Source organism: Tursiops truncatus, chromosome 13, assembly GCF_011762595.2.
Source record: "Tursiops truncatus isolate mTurTru1 chromosome 13, mTurTru1.mat.Y, whole genome shotgun sequence".
NCBI lineage: Eukaryota > Metazoa > Chordata > Mammalia > Artiodactyla > Delphinidae > Tursiops > Tursiops truncatus.
This window is the reverse complement of record NC_047046.1, coordinates 46,608,393-46,629,149: the sequence shown is the minus strand read 5'-3', so window position 1 is coordinate 46,629,149 and position 20,757 is coordinate 46,608,393. Positions and strand designations below refer to the sequence as shown.

The 20,757-nt window shown below is 38.1% G+C and overlaps 1 protein-coding gene across 9 annotated transcripts in view; it reads left to right on the top strand.

The window, feature by feature from the left end:
• Window positions 1-2,827: 2,827 nt before the first annotated feature.
• Window positions 2,828-20,757, top strand: part of TRAPPC8 (trafficking protein particle complex subunit 8) — a 90,701-nt gene continuing 72,771 nt past the window's right edge. The window contains exons 1-5 of one of the 9 annotated variants that reach the window (XM_019930440.3): window positions 9,706-9,839; window positions 15,966-16,056; window positions 17,016-17,208; window positions 19,340-19,429; window positions 20,244-20,418. In XM_019930440.3, coding sequence (XP_019785999.1) covers window positions 19,387-19,429; window positions 20,244-20,418 — 218 coding nt within the window. In that variant the 5' untranslated portion in view covers window positions 9,706-9,839; window positions 15,966-16,056; window positions 17,016-17,208; window positions 19,340-19,386. Of the gene's footprint in view, window positions 3,323-9,644; window positions 9,840-15,965; window positions 16,057-17,015; window positions 17,209-19,339; window positions 19,430-20,243; window positions 20,419-20,757 lie in introns of those variants that run through there. The other 8 variants (XM_073790638.1, XM_019930438.3, XM_033837651.2 and 5 more) reach the window with 8 other exon arrangements.

Below are 20,757 nucleotides of genomic sequence, written 5' to 3'. Positions count from 1 at the left end.
AGTGCCATGCTTGATATATGGTGAACAATAATGGTGATATTATTTTTATTCACAAGTGGTGGAGTGGTTTTGAATTCAGACTTCTTTGACTTCAGTGTCCGTATTCTTGACCACACCAGACATCAGAAGAGACTAGCAGTATCACACATGCAAAATAAAACAATCCATGAATGTTTGATAACACACTATTTCAAAATTGGCACAGCATACGTTTTACGGGATTCTTTGATTCTGGGGAGAGTAGGAAGCTGGGCCTTATCTTCAATACTTGGAAAAGAGGTCCTTAGTTGCTTGTGTTATTACTATTTTGTCCAGCAAGTTTCCTCTCTTTAAGTGATAGACCCTGTCTGCTTGGCCTTGAGGGTGGGCACATGGCCAAGGCCTGGCCAACCATAACACTTCATGTTTCCTGGACAGAGTAAATGGTTCAGAGGACAAGTGATGCAAAAAGGGTCATTGTCCAGAGGAGTCAGAGAAATGAAAGACGTGTGATATCTTAGACCTCAGGCAAATATCGATACATCCTGCAAGGTACCTCATTCCTAATGAAGTGGGGTGGAGACCGTTGACTGTCATCCCATATTCATTCTCCTCTTCATCTAGCAACAGAACCCTCAAGCCTACATTTTCCAGTCTCCTTTGGACACACTGGGGCCAGTGGGATGTGAGTGAAATTGCTGAATGTCATTTCTACAATTTGATCTGAAACCATCAGTCATGTACGTTTCCATTCTCTTTTCCCCATTCATGTAGGCTGAAAAGCAAATGTGGCAGTGACTCAGCTTTAATCTTTAGGGGAAGACAATACCTTAGAAGTTGAACATGTTAGATAGTTTAGGATAAACTAGAAGAGAAATAGTGTTTTACAGCGGTGTCACTCACTGGAAACAGTGCATGCATGTGGTGTTAGATTGTAAAGGCAATGCATAAGACGAAAATCCATTTAGGCATAGTCATAAAAAGGAAGGACGTACTGATTCATGCTACGATATGGATGAAACTTGCAAGTTATGCTAAGTGAAAGAAATCAGACACAGAAGGCCATATATTGTATGATTCCATTTACATGAAATGTCCAGAATAAGTAAATCCATAGAGACAGAAAGTAGATTAGTGATTGCCAGGGCCTAGAGGGGGTGTTGCGGTGCAGACTGACTGCTAGGGGGCACCAGGCTTCTTTTTGGGGTGATGAAAATGTTCTGGAATTAGCAGTAATGATTGTGCAACTTTCTGAATACAGTAAAACCCACTGAACTGTACACTTTAAAGGAGTGAATTTTATGGTATGTGAATTATATCTCCAAAAATCCATTTAGGCTAAATTACCCTTGAAAGTCCTTCTCACAGAGCCTAATACAGCTAGTTTTACCTTCAATGTAAAAAATAAATTGCCTTTTTAACTTTGAGTTGAGTACTAAAGTAGTATGCTTGCATTAAGGAGCCCTGTTACCAAAAAATATATCTTATAACTTGAGTCACGCTCTGTTGTGTGAGATTCTTACATTATAAAGGGTAAGGGATATATTAGAGGTATTCAAAAGGTAACATGTATACCCCTGGGGTTAAAAGAAGGCTTTCCAAGAGGTCCTCAGGCACAGCCAGTTTTAAGGAAATGAATTTCCAGATCCTCAACTCCCACGTGTTATCTTTTCTAGATTGATCTGTGGCTAAGTTGTCATGTCATTATGTCCTATTGTCCTTTCCTACCTCCCATTTTTCAATTTATAGGAGAAAGGCATACTCACCTGTAATAAATTCTTACCAGGGTAGAAACTTCAAGGTGCCAATCTGACAATTTGAGATACTCTTGTTTGGGGAAGCCTCCTTTAAATCAAGGACCATAAAGCCATGATGTTGGCTTTATGGGTGTTGCATTTTTTTTTCCTTGTCTTATATTTTTGTCATTTAATTCAGAAGGAGCTGAATAATATTATAGTAAAATTCCTTTCATTCATTTTTACATATTTAGAGGAAAAATCTATAAAAATGAAAGTTAGGAATAGAAGTTCAGGCCTCTATTTATTCGGCACGTAATTACTGGATTCCCACACCTCCATCACGATAAAGTAAATACTCTAGCAGACTGTAAAAAGAAGGCGGCAGCGGATGAACGGGTCGGAGGTTGGGCACATCCTTTCCGTGAGACCAACAAAAACGCAGTAGTTTCTCCTACACTCGGGCTAACTGCAGCGCCCACAACGGCACACATTTCTGCTCACTGGTTGAGTTCACATGCATGGCAGTCCTTTCTAAAAGCTTTCTGAAAGCATGGTTGTGTTTAAATGATACGTGGCCTGTTTAGGCCGGCTCCAGCGAAACATCCAAACACCCGGCGGGCAGCACGCTCTCTCCGCTGAGCGGGTGCCCCCAGTCGCTCCACCAGGAGCGTGGGAAGGGCAGGGCGGGCGGGCAGAAGGCAGCTCGAACAGCCACATGGTTTACCTACCGTTTCCCAGGAGGGTCGAGTGGGCGTGGAAGACGAACGGGTGCCTGCACCACCGTGACAGCACAGACCACGAGCTTCGGCCTACCGACCCTTACGTCACACTTCGCTGGGCTTTGCCAAGGACGTGCGCGAGAACCAGGCCAACCCCCGCGTGCCTCCGCGCCTGGCTCCGCCCACCGCGCTCGTAGCCCCGCCCCAGCCCTGCCCAGTAGTGGGGGGGCCCACCCGTCGCACTTCCGGCACCAGCCTCCAGACCGGCCTCGGTCGCTTTTTACTTCCCTCTTCCTGGCTTTCTTCCCCCGCCCCCATCTTCTTTAACACTGTCACGTGAGGGGCGAGCGCGGGGGCTGCTGGGATAAGTACGCCGGTGGGTCAGGGTTCGGCCCCAACATGGCGGTTCCTGTCGGGCGGCGACAAACGCTTTGCCGTCGGGAGGATTAACTGGCGATTGTTGGCGTCTCCACCTATCAGGGTGGAATGCAAGGACGCCGGGGCGAGTGCTGAGGAGCGGCGGTGACGGAGAGGGGTCGGTGGCGGGTGCCCCGGGAGCCGAGGTGGCGGCGTTTGTTCTGTTGGTCTCAAGGCTTCAGTGTCGGGCCCCGCCCGGCCAAGCCGGGCCGGGCCAGGCCGGCGGGCGGAGGCAGTAGTTGCTGCAGCCGCAGGATCAGCCTCTGAGAGTGGGCCGGAGGGCGGGCGCCGCTGCTGCCTCTGCCGCGGTGATGGCCCAGTGTGTACAATCAGTGCAGGAGCTCATCCCGGACTCCTTCGTCCCCTGTGTCGCCGCGCTGTGTAGCGACGAAGCCGAGCGGCTCACTCGTCTCAATCACCTTAGCTTCGCGGAGTTGCTTAAGCCCTTCTCTCGCCTCACTTCTGAGGGTATGTGGTCTCCCCTTTTCACTGAGCTCCCGCAAAGCTGGGGCCGGGAGAGGGAAGTTGGGGGGCGGGCCGGGAAGAGAAGGGCGGTGTTTACATCCCGGAGCCGGTAGAGTGGCGTTGGGCTGGGCCCCCGCGGTGTCTCCGGTGGCCTTAGGAGGGGCCGTGAGGTGGTCAAGACATCATGGTCCTAACCTCCAGTTTTTCTAGGCACTTCCCCGACCAGCCACACTGTTAGGTAATTAAAAATGTGAGTCCCAGAGAAGGGCATTGAGACTGTTCTCAGCCGCCACAGGGAGGGAATTAGGAAGTTGCAAGGTAGGGCAAGGTAAGAAGATGCTCCCTGTTAGACTACTAGGTCTTAGGGGGAAGACGACGAATCATTTTCCCCTGGGAGTTAAACCGGGCTTTCAAAGTTGTTTTGAGTATTATATTCTTTAGCAGTGAGGTGCATCCCCTTCAAGCGTTCTGTTCAGTTATTTTACTTTTTTCTTTTGAGAATTCAAACATTTCCTTAGGGATCCAGTATTTTACTTAATCTCTCAAGAAAATAAAAAGAATTATAAAATTAATGAAACTTGCAGCAGCCTTTTTTTGCCTAATGGACGAGGAAATAAGGACAAGTTGTAGTTAATTTAATCGAGATAGTTGGAGTTATGATTTATAGGGATGGAAAAGTCCTGAATTTTTTTTTCAGTTAAAAGTTTAATCAACGGGAGAAATATCTTTTATAGAAGAGCTGCCTGTTTTCTCCAGCTTTAGATTCTTTATTAGGGAAAAGTAAGTGTAATAATAGTCAAGTGTGGTTTAGCCAATATCTTTACCTGTACTTTGCAAACAGAACATAGTAAAGTATAGGGAAAGTTCTGTGTTAAGAACTTTAAAATAAAAAGGTTCTATAATAAAGCTGTGTCAAGCCAACGACCATGGTTTTTCGGTTATGACTTCACACAAAAAAATGCTGCGCCATAAATTTATTTATTTACATGCCACACGTGTATTCTTTGGGAGAATATCTCCATTATAAGTTTGCTTTTGTATTTATTATTTTTTTTAAATAAATTTATTTATTTATTTTTGGCTGTGTCGGGTCTTCGTTGCTGTGCACGGGCCTTCTCTAGTTGCGGCGAGCAGGGCCTACTCTTTGTTGTGGTGCGCCGGCTTCTCATTGCGGTGGGCCGGCTTCTCATTGCGGTGGCTTCTCTTGTAGAGCACAGGCTCTAGGCGTGCGGGCTTCAGTAGTTGTGGCTCGTGGGTTAAGTAGTTGTGGCTCACGGGCTCTAGAGCGCAGGCTGAGTGGTTGTGGCGCACGGACTTAGTTGCTCCGCGGCATGTGGGATCTTCCCGAGCCAGGGCTTGAACCCGTGCCCCTTGCATTGGCAGGCAGATTCTTAACCACTGCGCCACCAGGGAAGCCCTCACTTGTGTATTTAAAGGAGAGAGAGAGAGAGCTATCCAATAAAGCAAAGATTGGGAACTCTTGGATTTTCTTCAGCATGTACTTTAGCCATCCATCTCACCTCCTCCAGTATTGTCCTAAGTCAATAAAAACAATAAAGTGCGCTACATTCTTAAATTCTTAAAAGACAAAACAGTGCGTTTGATTTTGAGCTGTGTGCTCTTTTCTGCTTTGTTAATAAAGAATAATAATGCAAACACCTATACCTACTTACGTAGCATTTGTCTTTGAGTCCTCCTTGAGTCCTATGAGGTAGATACCGTTAATACCATTTTAAATTTGAGGACGTTGAGGCCCAGAGATGTTAACTTGTCCAGTCTTACAGGTGGGAAAGATTTAAAAACAGGCAATTTGATTCAAGACAAGGTGTTCTTAATCAAGTCGTCTTATCTGCTGGTAATATTTAGAATCACCTATTCACACAAGGGAGCAGTGCTGTCCAGTAGTAAAATAATGTGAATCACATGTATAACTTTTATTTAGTAGTCACATTTAAAAAGGTGAAAAGAAATGGGTGAAAGCAGTTTAAGTAATATCTTATTTAACCCAATATTTCCAAAATGTTGCCATTTCAACATGTAGTAAATATACAAAAATCTTAATGAGATATTTTGCATTTTTTTTTATTGCTAAGTCTTTGAAACTTGGTGTGCATTTTACACTTATATTACATCTCAGTTTGGACTAGATATGTTTCAAGTACTCAGTAGACACATGTGGCTGGTGCCTCCTGTATTGGACAGTGCAGTGAATAGAGGCTGAAATCAGTACTCTGCTTTCCTTGTGTAGACTGCAAAAGATTTAAGGGAGGAGTATAGTGAGTTGGACTTTAATAGGTCGACGGTTGGTGGAAAAGAAGAGGGTGGGCATTCCCTGTTGAAGACAGGGATGAGGTTAGAATGGTATGGGCAAAGGTATAAATTATGATTCAATGGTTGGGGGGAACAGTGGGAGAAGTCCCTATTGAGTACAGGATAGTAAGGGAAAATACCTAGATAAGGAAGGATCTTGAATTCTAGGAAAGGAATTTTTGATTTCATATCTAATGGTAAATATGTGGCACTCACAGATTTCTTAAGCAAGTGTATGGAGTTTTGGGGGAGTTGGTGTGGTTTATAAGCAATTGAGTTTAAAAAAAATTTTTTTTAGTACAGTAAAGTTTTGTGTGTGCTACATAAAAACAAAAGATATCATTATTTTATTTTTCAAAATATGTTCTGTAGTACACCAGTTGTATGTTTCCTGGAAACATTTTGTGGTCAAATAAGTTTGCTTAATATAGCATGTGTTTGGGAGAATTAGTGTCATTCAGCATATGGAGAGTTCTGGGAACACCTGCTGTAAAGAGACCTTTTAAAAACTTAATCCAGTACTTCCCAAATTTATTTGAACATGGAGTTGATTTTTCAGACAGCTATCTTGAGCAACCGGTAATCCATGGGCAGCACAGTGGGGAATGTTGCTTCATAGTACAGTATTCAAGAAACTATATTTATATGGTAGTCTGTAAAAGTAAGGTAATGATAGAGCTGAATTTCACCCTGAAATTGAGATGTTATATGATACATAACATCACCTTTTGTGACATTATAATCTTAATGAAGCCTTAATATAATTATTTAATTCTGAACCTTTGGATTTTTTGTGTGTGATTTAAGAGCATTTCTCAGTCATTCTTAGCTTTTGCCTTTCTCTTTACTAAGATGGTTTTGTGCTATTCCAGTATATTACTTATCTATTGTTGTGTAACAAATTACCCCCAAACTTAGCACCTTAAAACAAAAGCATTTATTATCTCTCAGTTTCTCAGGAATCTGGGAGTGGCTTAGCTGGACAGTTCTCTCTTGAGGTTACAGTGGAGCTGTTAGCAGGGACTGTGGTCATCTAGGGCTGGAGGATCCGCTTCCAAGCTCACTCATATGGTTGTTGGCAAGTCTCACTTCCTCACTGGATGCTGGCCTGAGACCTCAATTCTCTGCCATGTGGGCTTCTCCATAGGTTCCCTGAGTGTCCCCATGACATTAGCTTATCCCAGAGGGAGTGATCAGAACCCAAGATGGAGGCTGAACCCTTTTTTTAAAAATATAAATTTTGGGGCTTCCCTGGTGGCGCAGTGGTTGAGAGTCCGCCTGCCGATGCAGGGGACACGGGTTCGTGCCCCGGTCCGGGAAGATCCCACATGCCGCGGAGCGGCTGGGCCCGTGAGCCATGGCCGCTGAGCCCGTGCGTCCGGAGCCTGTGCTCCGCAACGGGAGAGGCCACAGCAGTGAGAGGCCCGCGTACCTCAAAAAAAAAAAAAAAAAAAAAAAAAAAAATATATATATATATATATATAAATTTATTTATTTATTTATGGCTGCGTTGGGTCTTCGTTGCTGCACGCGGACTTTCTTTAGTTGCGTCGAGTGGGGGCTACTCTTCGTTGCGGTGCATGGGCTTCTCATTGCGGTGGCGTCTCTTCTGGAGCACGGGCTCTAGGCACGTGGGCTTCAGTAGTTGTGGCATGCGGGCTCAGTAGTTGTGGTACATGGGCTCAGTAGTTGTGGCGTGCAGGCTCTGTAGTTGTGGCGCATGGGCTTAGTTGCTCCACAGCATATGGGATCCTCCCGGACCAGGGCTCGAACCCGTGTCCCCTGCACTGGCAGGCGGATTCTTAACTACTGTGCCACCAGGGGAGCCCTGAACTCTTACAACCTTATCTCAAAAGTAGTATACCATTGTTCTTGCTGTGTTCCATTGGTCACACATACCAGTCCTGGGATGTGGGAGGGGACTCCACCAGAGTATATACCAGGAAATAACCGGGATCATTGGGTGCCATTTCAGAGTCTGGCTGCCACACATAATAACTAATTTCTGGATTATTAGTAAGATTACCCAATAACTAATAATGTAATAACTGGTTAACCCGTTCTGAATATAGGGCACAACTAGAATAACCTTTTTGTGTTAACACTTCCGGATACTAGAGTCAATTTAAAATTTTGAAAGAGGTTTAATACATACATGGCTACTTATGTTATTTGATAATTATGGATCAACCCTTCAAGGAAACTACTTGTACAGTACACTCGAAAAATATCAGAAATGTACCATAGTATCTTTGTGTTTTTTGGTCTCTCTGTTTCATAGTTAGACCAGCTGAGAAGTTTCATTAGGGAGAGAGGCCTGCATATGTTTATTTAAATAATTTAGAAAACAATTACAGACGGATGCAGAGAATACAAGAACCATCCAGGTCCTCATTACCTAGAGCCAATGAATCTTGTCATATTTGCTTTGTATCTTTTCCTTTCCTTTAAAAAGAAACATTATAGATAGAGCTGAATTCACCTTTTTACCCTTCCTCAGTCCCATTTCTTTCCTTCTTTCATCATAGGTAATCATTATAATGGAATTTGCGTGTATACTTTCTGTACATATATTTAGTTTTGCAATACAAGTACACATATTCATGCTACATGTAGTATTTTAAAAAGATTTTTGTTTAATGTCTTTTAATTAAAGATTTAGAAGTCAACAGAACACACAGGAAATTTAGGAAGACAGTTTTTAACAGATGTAACTTTATTTAAAATGTAGGCGGGCTTGAGCTTAAAAGTTTGGTATAAAGTGTTTTCCATTGGTGAAAATAACGTCAATTTTTAATGGGTAGGTACCCAAAGTCAGTTTTCCAAAAAGTGCCTCGTATTTGTATATGATCCATGATGTACTTCAAATAGAGTATGTTGTACGTGCTGCCTCCATCTTAACTATACAGTCATGTGTCAGGCTTGTGCTGAGTGCTTTACACTTACTGTGTCTTCTAAGAATATCTCACCTAAATCCTTCAAATAACCTTGTGAAGTACATTACTTTCTTTATATGTTATAGATGAAGAAATTGAGCATGGGAAAGATTAAAAGTTGTTTAGGGTAACCCAGTTAATAAGTGGTGGGTTGGAATTTCAAATAAAGTCTGACTCCAAAAGTTGGGCCCTTAATCAATACAGTGGACTGCTTCTTATAGTACCATGGCAACTAATCATCTTGTCTTATTATATTTATGAGAAAAAATACGCTCACATTTCCTTCTGTGCACCGTGGACACTGTCTTGCTACAGTTGCCTGAGAACCTGTTCCTTGGCCTTGAAGCCCTGAACCACTGGTTATAAATCCCATAGACTGAGCCAAGGCAGAGAGGAGGCAGGAGGTATTCGGTTAGGAGAAGGGATCTGGGCATTGTTTTTTTTTTTTCCTTTCTTTCTTTTTCATAGACTTTATTTGTTAGAGCAGTTTTAGGTTCACAGCAAGACTGAACAGAAAATACAGAGTGTTCTCATATACCTCCTGTTGCAGCACACGCACAGCCTCCCCTCACTGTCAACATCCGGCACCAGAGCGGCATTGATTTTTATGATACTAGAATAGGGGCTGAGAATGGAGGCATCGCTATCGGAGAAGCAGAGGAAGCCTGCAGACAGCATTTAATTCCCTTTCTTCCCTTTTCCTATTTTCAGTGTTGATACCATAGACCTCACACTGCCGTGGACCAGTCTTAGGGGGAGGTGAGAATTAGACATTTGGTATGGATGGTAGTTGGTCCCTGGCAACTCTAACATAAGAGGAAGGAAAGGACCTAGAGTAGAGTAGTTGTGAGCAGTAGCATTGTGGGAGAGGAAGGTTAGACTGTTTAGCTTGCCCTTTTGGTGTATAATGGAATGTTGTAAGTTGGTTGTATTCTCGAAGACTGTTCCACTTGGAATTTCTGGTTTCCAAATTGAGCATCCTCTATAAACCATTAACCCAGTTTATTATTGTTGTAATAGTTGGCCTGTTATGCTTTGTACAGAAGTAATTTCAAGTTTTTCTCTTTTTTCTTTTTAAGTTCATATGAGAGATCCCAATAATCAGCTTCACGTAATCAAAAACTTGAAGATAGCAGTAAGCAACATTATCACCCAACCACCTCAGCCTGGAGCCATTCGGAAGCTTTTGAATGATGTTGTTTCTGGCAGTCAGCCAGCAGAAGGATTAGTAGCAAATGTGATTACGGCAGGAGATTACGACCTCAACATCAGTGGTATGTAATAAGGTTTATTATTATTTTTAAAATGACGTTTTCTTTTTATTAGAAAAGGTAATTCTGTAACTTGGAAATCATTCAACACTTAAGTGCTTGCTGAGTGCTAGAGCCTGGAAATACAATGTTGAAAAAAAAAGCCCTTGCTTTTAAGGAGGTTACAGTCAAGTAAGCAGGCAGCCATTCAAATAACTATGAATTATGTGATTTCACTTTACTTTTTCATAATGAAAAATTTTTTTTGTAGTTCTAATTGTAAAGTTAATACAAGCTCCTTGAGGGCAGGAACTTTGGCTCTTTATTTTATTCCTAGTATCTAAAGTAATGCCTAGATCATAAGCATAATAAATATTTCTTGAATGAAAGAACTAACAGTAGATAAAAAACTATTCTCTTGTGACATTAAGTAATACTGTGATTACATAAAAAGCATTAAGTTTATTATATTTTTTATCTTGCTTAGTGCTAAGTGGAGGAAATGTTTATAATATATAAATAAATATTTGATCTTAATCTGATTTGAAAGATAAATGTTTTCATAATAGGCTTGGTAGGTAAAATTATGTAATACTCTGTAAAGTGAGTTAGCAGTGGTTGGTGTGACTCTTTTTCAGTATGAAAAAGACTTAATGGGGAGACATGGGATAGATTTTTAGAGGGGAAAGATTAAAAGTACATCATCTGGGAGTTCCCTGGCAGTTCAGTGGTTAGGGCAGTGCGCTTCCACTGCAGGGGAGCACAGGTTCGATCCAAGATCCTGCATGCTGCATAGTGCGGCCAAAAAAAAAAAAGAGAAGTACATCATCTAATTAGGATATTTTAGCAGCCTAATAAAATAATCTTAGATCAGTATAACTCATAATCTATTACTTTAACACCTCCTAATTGCATATTTAAAGATTTTTCCAAACATACAAAGAGAAATTAAGTGGCGTGTTTTAAATCCTGAAGTTAGTTGGTTGCACTTGTATGCTTAGAAGTATTTGTAGATTTATTTTGTTTAAATGTTTATAATTTTTCTTCTTTCTCTGTCATTTTAATTCCAGCAAGGCAAGTTAACTTAATAAGACTAAGTTTAGAAGATTATGGTTATCTTTGTAAATCAAAAGAATCCATTTTCAGGATACATATTTTAAGCAGTTCCTGGCATAACATGTTTTCAACATGAGGCAAAATTTGCAGATTTCTGGGAGAAAGCAGTGGAATTTGAACTATTTCTGTCATCAATGGAAAATTCATGTTGAGATGTGAAGGGCAATGAATCAAGGGCCAGAGTTATCCAGTAGTTAATTGGATAACTTGAATAAGTCACTTATTCAGAATCAGTTTTATTCTTTGAAAACAAGAGGAATTGGCTAGATTACGTCTTAAGGCCTCTTCTAGACCTTTAATCCTGTGATTCTATTTTATAGGGACTTTAACATTTTTATTATACATGCAACAAATATTTATTGATTTCCTACTGTATGCTTTGCATTGAGATCAGAGATGAATGAGATGCTATATATAACTTCATATATTAGTCATATATCTGGTCAATAATTATAATACATTCGAATTTATGGTATCTTAAGATGACAATATGTTGTAATAGAGATATGGCATATCCAATATGCCAAAGTGCTGAGGGGCACACAGAGAAGGATTAACTATCATATTTTTAAAAAATTATCTTTTTCTATACTGAAAATATTTTCCTAACCTCCAAAGTTTATATACCTATAACATAAAAAAAATTTAATTTATCAGAATGATATATACACAGAGACATAATGCTAAAAAGACTTGAGAGGAACAAGCAACAGTTGATCTGCTCTCTGCACCCCTGCCCCACCAACTCTTTTCTCTGGTATTCATTTCGTGTTTCTAAGTAATATTTTTATATGGCTATTTATGGCTTAATTAAAATTTTTATTTATTGATTTCTCATTATAATTGATGAAGATTTAGCTTAATTACTCCCCTTCCTCCATCTCCCTAATGCAGTTTTTATAATTTTTGATTAATACTCACTGTTTACAGTACTGTGACTGAGTATTCACTTCTTCACTGCTGAGCCGAATGTTGGGCTTTCAGTTCATTCTTATACAGCTCTTGTTTTTTTTTTTTTTTTCAGTATTTAGTAATTGCCTTTTTAAAAACAACTTGCCCAGAGTTCTTTCTATTTTTTACTAGTCCCTCAGACTTCTAATAGCCTCTCACTCAGTAAGATTTTCCCCTTGACAGATTAATTTATGAGATAATCCATTTATTAAGATCTCCTTCCTGAAGTCTTCTCTCTTTCTACTCCAGGCATTCTCTATGGGGAATGATACCATCCCTCAATGGGGTGAAAATTTGGTACTTGGGGAACAAAAATATTAGATATTATAATGGTTTGTGGCTCTCCAAAGGACCGCAGTCTGTAAATGGATACACAGTATATCTAAGTATCTAACAATATTTTTAAGTATTCTTTGGGGAGAATGATCAATTAGAAAAATGTCTAAAAAGGCTCATGGGGGGAGATAATGAAATAAAAGTTTCAAAACACTGTTCTACTCAGTCGTGGTCTGGTTGCTTTCCAAGGCCTGCTCCACTGCTGCCTTTCTGGAGATTTCTTTCCCTTTTCTGTAGCCTCTCATTCATATCTTTTTTGGTGTATTTTGTTGATTTGGTGAAGGATCTCCAGCGGTTTCCTGAGAAAAGTTGTGTGAAAGGTAAAATTTTTGAGGAATGAATGTCTGAAAAGGATATTAGTAAATTGTTGTTGGCTTCTTTTAAGTCTTTAAGTTTTCTTCTATCCTATGCTTTTTCTTTCATTTGTATTATTTTTCAGTTTGTTTTGTTCTCTTTTTCATGTTGGAAACTTTCCTTAAATGTCTGGTGAGCCTTTGGCATTATTTTCTATTTCAAATTGAGGTATTATAACCCTGATTGGGCATAAAAAAGTTTGTCATCTTGTGGACTTCTTTATTGGGTGGTAAGGCTGTGAATAGGCTTGAGAGTTGCCCAGTTTTTATTACTCACAGTTCTTTTTTTTTTTTGGCCGCACTGCGCAGAGTGCGGAATCTCAGTTCCGTGACCAGGGATTGAACCCACTCCCCCTGCATTGGAAGCTCGAAGTCTTAACCACTGGACCACCAAGGAAGTCCCTTCTCACTATGAATTATTTGGGGTCATTTAATTATCTTTAGAGAAAGATTCTCAAATCCGATGTCTGGTTGGCTGTATATTAGGGATTGGCATATTTATTTTTTTATAGTTTATTAAAGTTGTTTGGTATAGATAGTTTATAGGAACAATGTGGTCATGATTTAGTTGTGAGAAATTTTATCTAATTATATTACTTACATTCTCAGGTCCCTGCCAACATCTCCACATAAGGAAAGATTCAGTGCCATTTGCTTTTAAAAGTGGGTGGAGGCATTACTATAGCTGAACTCCTTAGGCAGATTTTAAAAAAGAATTCCAAGTGGTTAGGACAAACTACAGAAGAAAACAGTTTGTTCAAGTTCTTTCCCTGCTACTTAACGCACCTCCCTTTAGCTTTATTTTTATGTTGGTCTTGAAGCCTGGGAATGTGATATGAAGGACTGAATTCATTTTAATAAGATTGTTATAACAGAATACTTCTCTTTGGAGATATGAGAGTGGTTTTATCCATTGTAAATAAGATTAATTCTCTGTTTGTCTAGAAATACGCTTCTAGTTTTTACCATTAATGTGAGTCATCATACTTTTCATGCATTCTATTTATGAAATACACGTTAGATATTTACCTCATAAGCTTGGCTTAACAGTGCCACGTTTTCTTCATCAGATTGGTCAATTAAAGCTAGTGTTCCTTAGTACAGTAATTGGAAAGACACAACAATGGAATTGAAAGAATCTTCATTATATACAGTTATTTCCTGTGGTGGTCTGTTCCAGATTGTTTACACTCCACTCCTTGCCTATTATCTTTTTTTCCATTCAGCTACTGCTGTTTTTAGCATTTCTGTCTCATTTTTCTAAAACGGAGATAATTTTATCTATCCTATCACCTACTGTCTATTGTGTTTACTTTTTTTTTAAGGCAATGAAAAATTTTTTTTTAAATTTTATTATTTGGCTGCGTTGGGTCTTAGTTGCAGCACGTGGGATCTTCGTTGCAGCATGCAGGATCTTTTGTTGTGGTGTGCAGGCTCAGTAGTTGCGCTGCGTGGGCTTAGTTGCCCCACGACATGTGGTATCTTAGTTCCACAACCAGGGATGGAACCTGCATCCCCTGCATTGGAAGGCGGATTCTTATCCACTGGACCACTAGGGAAGTCCCTATTGTGTTTACTCTTTTTTTTTTAGATATAAATTTGCTTATTTATTTATTTATATTTGGCTGTGTTGAGTCTTTGTTGCTGCGTTTGGGCTTTCTCTAGTTGCGGCGAGCGGGGGTTACTCTTTGTTGCAGTGTGTGGGCTTCTTATTGCGGTGGCTTCTCTTGTTGTGGAGCACGGGCTCTAGGTGCGTGGGCTTCAGTAGTTGTGGTGCGCTGGCTCAGTAGTTGTGGTTCGCAGGCTCTAGAGTGCAGGCTTAGTAGTTGTGGTGCACGGGCTTAGTTGCTCCGCGGCATGTGGGATCTTCCCAGACCAGGGCTCGAACCCGTGTCCCCTGCATTGTCAGGTGGATTCTTAACCACTGCGCCATCTGGGAAGCCGGACGTATAGCATTTTAGACTAACACTGTCTAATAGAAATATGTAAGCCATTTACATTATTTTCAGTGTTCTGTAGCTACAATAATGAATGTAAAAAGGGGGCATTCCCTGGTGGTCCAGTGGTTAGGACTCTGTGCTTTCACTGCCGAGCACCCAGGTTCAATCCCTGGTAGGCAAACTAGATCCCACAAGCTGCGCATTGTGGCCGAAAAAAAAAAATGTAAAAAGAAACTGGTGAAACTAATTTTAATAATATATTTAATTTAATTCCAGTTTATATATATATATATATATATACACACAAAAAAATTATCATTTGAAATGTAATAAATGGAAAATTTTATTCTTTTTCTTATATTGTCTTAGAAATCTTATGTGTATTTTACACCTACAGCACACCTCAGTCAGACAAGCTACATTTCAGGTGCCCACTAGCCACATGTGGCTAGTGGCTACCTACTTTATTGGACTCTGATGACAATGGTGAAATTGATCATATACAGAAATCCCAGTCTATGAGTCTTCAGATGACAATATCCAGGACAATTTTCCTCAAGCTCAAGAACTGATGAGTGAACAATGTATTTCTAAGAACAAAAAGAAAATACAGTATTTTCATCCAGCTAATCACTAATTTAGCAGAAAAGACTTCACACAATATTTTGAGATGATAACCTAGACCATCCCATTTTGTTAAAGGACATGTGACCGTATTCTTTCATCTTTTATGATCATAAGTTTGTGTAACAAAATTTACTTGATACAGTTTGTAAGTGGACAAATGCTGAAAGCAGGTATGTGTATGAAGGTAATCTGAAAGAATTAGATGATGTAGAAGTAAAAAATTTATTAGCTTGATCGTTCTGTTTGCTGTTTAGAAGTCTAAAGAATGAAAACGTTTTGCAGTGATGGAGCAAATAGAATGACCTTTTTCTTTTCAGCGAATATGAGCCATCACATTTTTCCAAAATATTGCACCTTGACTATGCAAGTGCAAGAAGAACCAGAAGTAATGATAAACTAGAAGTTGTTAGAGATGTGTTTGAATCTGGAATTGGTATTTACATGATGGATGTGTTCTAGGTTTGTGCATGATAGTTGATGAACAGTTAGTTGCATTCAAAAAACGTTGCCTGACTGAGGCATGTATCTTTAAAATGGGGAATATATGGAATACAATTTGAGTTCGCTTTACTAAAATTTATTAAAAAGTTTGTTATGGTTTTACTGTTAATTCTGTAAATAATTTGTAAACTGAATTAAAAATACAATAAAATATCAAGGGTCAGTTAGATCCAGATAGTAAATGCAGTGACTATTTTTCCCGATATACTGAGGGTTAAAAGGAATATAGTTTCAATAAAGGACAACCTGTTTTAAAAAGTCTTCTCCTGTGGTGTGTGAGAAATTTAATAATTGGGCATAAGTAATCATGACTCTCATCTCTTTAGAATACTTTGATTTTTGCTGATTTTTCTGAAAACACTTGATTAGAAATATTCTCTTCAAGGATAGTTCTCAAGGTTGTTGTTAAAATACAAGGTTAGTATTTCTTAGCTCTTCATATTATTTAAGATTATTTGATTTGCAAAATGCTCATAAATTTTATATGAGTTCTGGTTTTAGTTTGTTGGTGCTTTTGTAGTCTAAGATACTCTGAATTAAACCATATATTCTGATAATCACTGTGTTGTCAAGTATTTTTGACCTTGAAACTGTATTTTAAAGAATTAAATAATTATACAGCATCTGATTATCTGATTTCTTTTCCTTACTTGAATAGTTTCATTCTGAAATATACTAAGTTTTGGTACTACTGTTTATCTAAAGTTATAATCTTAAGTGACAACATTGTGTGGAATTTGTAATATTTCTTAGTGCTATTTTGTTTAGTCTGAATGGTGGTTTTCTGGTACTTTCAACTTTTGTGAATGATTAGAAAGGGAAAATATGTGATTTACAGGTGACATTTATGTTTAGGGTAGTCAGTCTTTTTCACTGGCAGGTTTGGGATTTCTAGTGATAGTATTTGGTTTCAGTAGAAAGAGGACCAGAGTTGCTCTAGGTCTAGCTCACTGCCGGCAGCCCTTGTTAGGTATGTATTGGAACACTAGTAACTGTGTCTGAAGCTACTGGCACTAAGAAGGGAACAAAGAAGAAATGGGGAGAGAGAGAGGGCTGCATTTTATGAGTGTGAGTGGAGGATATAGAGCATTATGTTGTTTTTCAGCTCTTAGCTGCCTTCCTTACCCTTCTTACCAAGGGAAAAGTACATTCTGCATAGAGAAACTTGAACTGGTAGGATAACATGGTTGCTGTTTCAATTCCAACCAAAGAACATGTAGAGATGGAAAGGAGTATGAGCAAAATACCGATTTCATCCCAAAATAAGTACAAGAGAATTTTTAAGGGAAGAGAATTGTCACTAAATGTTAGTCTTTTGTTAATATTAAAAAAATTAATAAACTATTTTTTTCCACTTTCTTCAAAAATGTCACTAGAAAAAGCAAAAAAGAAGGATGCCCTAGACTTATTGACATGTAAGAAAAATAAAGGGAGACTTCTAGCCCTTCAAGGAAACATGTGGCTGAGGGAAAAACTTACCTCATCAACCTGAATGTGACCTACCTGAAGGATAAAACCCACTTCTGCCATATACATTTAGAAGATTTTCCTGTGCTCCTTATATTCTTTGTTGAGTACCGAGTGTTTTCTTGCACCAGTATTTAGAAAGTATTATTTCTGTTTAAGAACTCCTGCATGTGTGTACTTGCTATTTTTCTTTTTAATTTTAGTTATGTAGACATTTATATTGTTCCAAAGTCAAAACTGTGAAACAAGGTACATTTGCAGAGGTCTACCTTCTGTTCAGGCCCTTCCCCTTTCTTATCTGTTCTTTCTTCTTTCTCTGATACATGATGGCATTTGTTGGTGGCATTTATCCTTCTGTTATTCCTCTTTGACAATATAAGCTAATACATGTGTGGCTTTCTGTATCTTCTTCCCTTTCACAAAAATGTATACTTCTCTGCTGTTGTCTTTTTTCATTTAATGTATTCTGGGAGCACTTCATAGTAATATATAGAGATTTTCCCCTTTCTCTTAAAGCTGCATAGTGCCTCCATTTAATGTCCCCCCCGATGGACATGTAGGTTTTCTAGTCTTTTATTCCAGATAGTGTTGCAAAGGATAGCTGTTTTGGAAGACCTAATTTGTTTATTCAGAACTCCCCAGCCCACCGTGAAACAAACCCCTTTTCATATGTCTACATTTTGTTTGTCTACATATGTCTACAACTTACTGTTATTTGTTAATTTGTTAATAATTTGTTAATGTTGCATCATTGAAGCAACAAACAAAAATAATCAAAGCTGATAAAGTCATTTCCCCCATCTGTGGAGATTCCTTCTTCTTTAACCAAAATTTTCACTACCTAATCTTTATATTTTCTTGGCATTGGATTAAATGAAAGTTAATACTAATTTTCAAGTTAGAGACTAATTTTGATTCATTTGGCGGGAAGATATATTTACTGGTTGGTAAGAAAATTGCTTTCCTGTTTTAACAGACTAATCCTTGTCATTCATTCTCTGATTTTTGCCACTTTTCATATATATTGTACTGTTTCTGGGAATCTTTTTCCTCTTCTATAGCAATGAACATGAGATTTTTGTAATAGCCCTCCTAAACAATATGTGGGTTATTCTCATAGGCATTTTTGCAATTAAAGTTTTTTTGTATATATGGCACCAGGTTGGATATGTTATTCGGTCAAAATGAATAGCTTTTTTTCTTCAACCTTCCCAGTCGTTTAATGTAGTATTATAATGTAAACAGAAAATATACTTGCTGTGTTTTCAGTGATTCTAAGAATAAGACAAAAAAGTACACAAGGTTTTATAGTCAGCATAAGTAAATAGGAATGGAGTATCCTTTTAGTAAAACTGTGATTTAGATAATCTGCTTAAACCTAATGAAATGACTAAGTTTAACTAAATTCAAATTTTTAACATTAGAATAGTTTTAATGTAAAATGCATAGCATGGAGCAAGAGAGATTTGAAATTTTAAGAATCAACATCATATACATGTATACAAAAAGTGAAAACACACGTCTTTGTATTTGATTATAAGGTAAGTATGCTTTGAAATTCCATTTGAAGAGGTTTAGTTGCTATCATACTCAAGTAATCAAATTATAAAGTAGGGTTTGGCAGCCTCACCACTGTTGACATTCTGAACAAATAATTCTTTGCTGGGGTCGGGGGGTGCTGTCTTGTTCTCCTCATTCTAGGCTGTACTGCATCATTCCATCATTCCTGACCTATTTCCCTAGATGCCAGTAGCACCCCCTCCCTATCCCTAGTTGTGACAGCTCAGAGTATCTCCTGACATTGCCAAATGTTTCCTGGGGGTCATGATCACTCTTGGTTGAGAACCACTGTTCGGAAATAATACCATTTATGAAAAGGAGCTACTTATGACAACATGACTAGTGGCAGGGATACAAAACTTTAGTTCTAAAATCTGATTATTCATGTAGGTAATATTGAAAGCATTAATAAGTAAGCTGTGGGATCATTGGGTAGGTTTAGGAATAGGTCAGTTTTATTTTTGCAAATATATATACTGCCATGTATGAATATATTTGTGTGTATGGCTTATACACATACATCACATATGCATCTTAAAGCAAAAGTGAAAAATGCTTGTGTATTGCTAGAAATGATGTTTCATATCTTTTAGGAAAATGGACTTGAAATTTTGTCTGTTGTAAACTGATTCTACTGAGGACTTTTAACTGGTTTATTTATTGTTAATTTTAGCTACTACTCCATGGTTTGAGTCTTACAGAGAGACCTTTCTTCAGTCGATGCCAGCATCAGATCATGAATTTCTGAACCACTATTTAGCATGTATCCTTTGACTTTTATGTTCTCTTAAAATCAAATGTTTTGGAAGTTATTAATCTCAGAAAGAGTTATATGAAGGCAAAATTGTTGAGAGGATATAGAGATGGAGAAATTATTTTTTATTGATGATGCTACAAGTTTTATTGCTTTCTTTGTTAAATGGCATCCTAGATACAAGACTAGTGTAACTAATTTTTGATTAAAAAATAAGAATACTAAGGGCTTGGTTATTTTTCTTTATCACCCAACTTGAAAATTTCATGCTTAATATGTTTTTAAGCTATTTTAGAAAGAAAAAATGTAAACTGTCGGTGTTAACTGCTTTTGCTGATTGCCTCAAAATTAATCGCTTATGCAAAAGCTCATATTTAAAAAGTTATCCATTTTTTTTAGTAATCTGTTTTATAGCTGTTAACCTACTTTGACAGTTATGACTTTCATTTCCTTAATGCAGTTACAGTGAAAAGTTGAGATGGGATAGAATATGAGATCACAGTGAGATGGAATGGAGAGAAGCAAGATTCAGCAGAATTTTTCATTATGCTGATAGTTGCACAATTTTCATATTGTCCATTTTTTCATGGATTTCCTTATTACATATATAAATGATCTAAAAAACTACCAACAAAATAGCTTTACTATTTAGAACCTTGAATTACTTAGAAATGTTGAAGAAATTATCAATGTTTTATGCTTGCAGGAAAACCTGTAAAATCAGATTTTTTTAGCTCAAAAAATATCTCCCTAAAGTTTATATTAATAGGATAATATTTATTATTAAGTGATAAGTGATAATTACCTTAATATGATTTACAAGGTATGTTGGTGACATCGTCTAGTGAAGCTGAACCTATGGAACAGTTTTCAAAGCTGTCACAAGAACAGCATCGAATTCAGCACAACAATGATTATTCCTACCCCAAGTGGTTTATACCAAATACACTTAAATATTATGTACTTTTACATGATGTAAGTGCAGGAGATGAACAGAGGTAAGCTTTTTTTATTTTTTAAATTTTAAATAATTTCCTGTTAAATGAGTTAATGTTGATTTGGACATGGCTTAAGTTTTTGATATATTTTTCATCCAAGAAAGTAAAAATTCATTAATAAAACATTTAACTATATCTCTTATTTGGAGTTATATTCAACAGCTACATCATTTTATGTTAGATTTCATATGCTTACCCAAAATTTTCTTTCAATGTATATCTCTATTATTGTAATCTTTGTCCACAAGTGCTTGCCATTTTATACCTATAGGTCTTCACTGTTATTTCTTACTTTGTATAATATTATTTCTCATTTTTTCTCTTTTCTCTTTCCCAGTT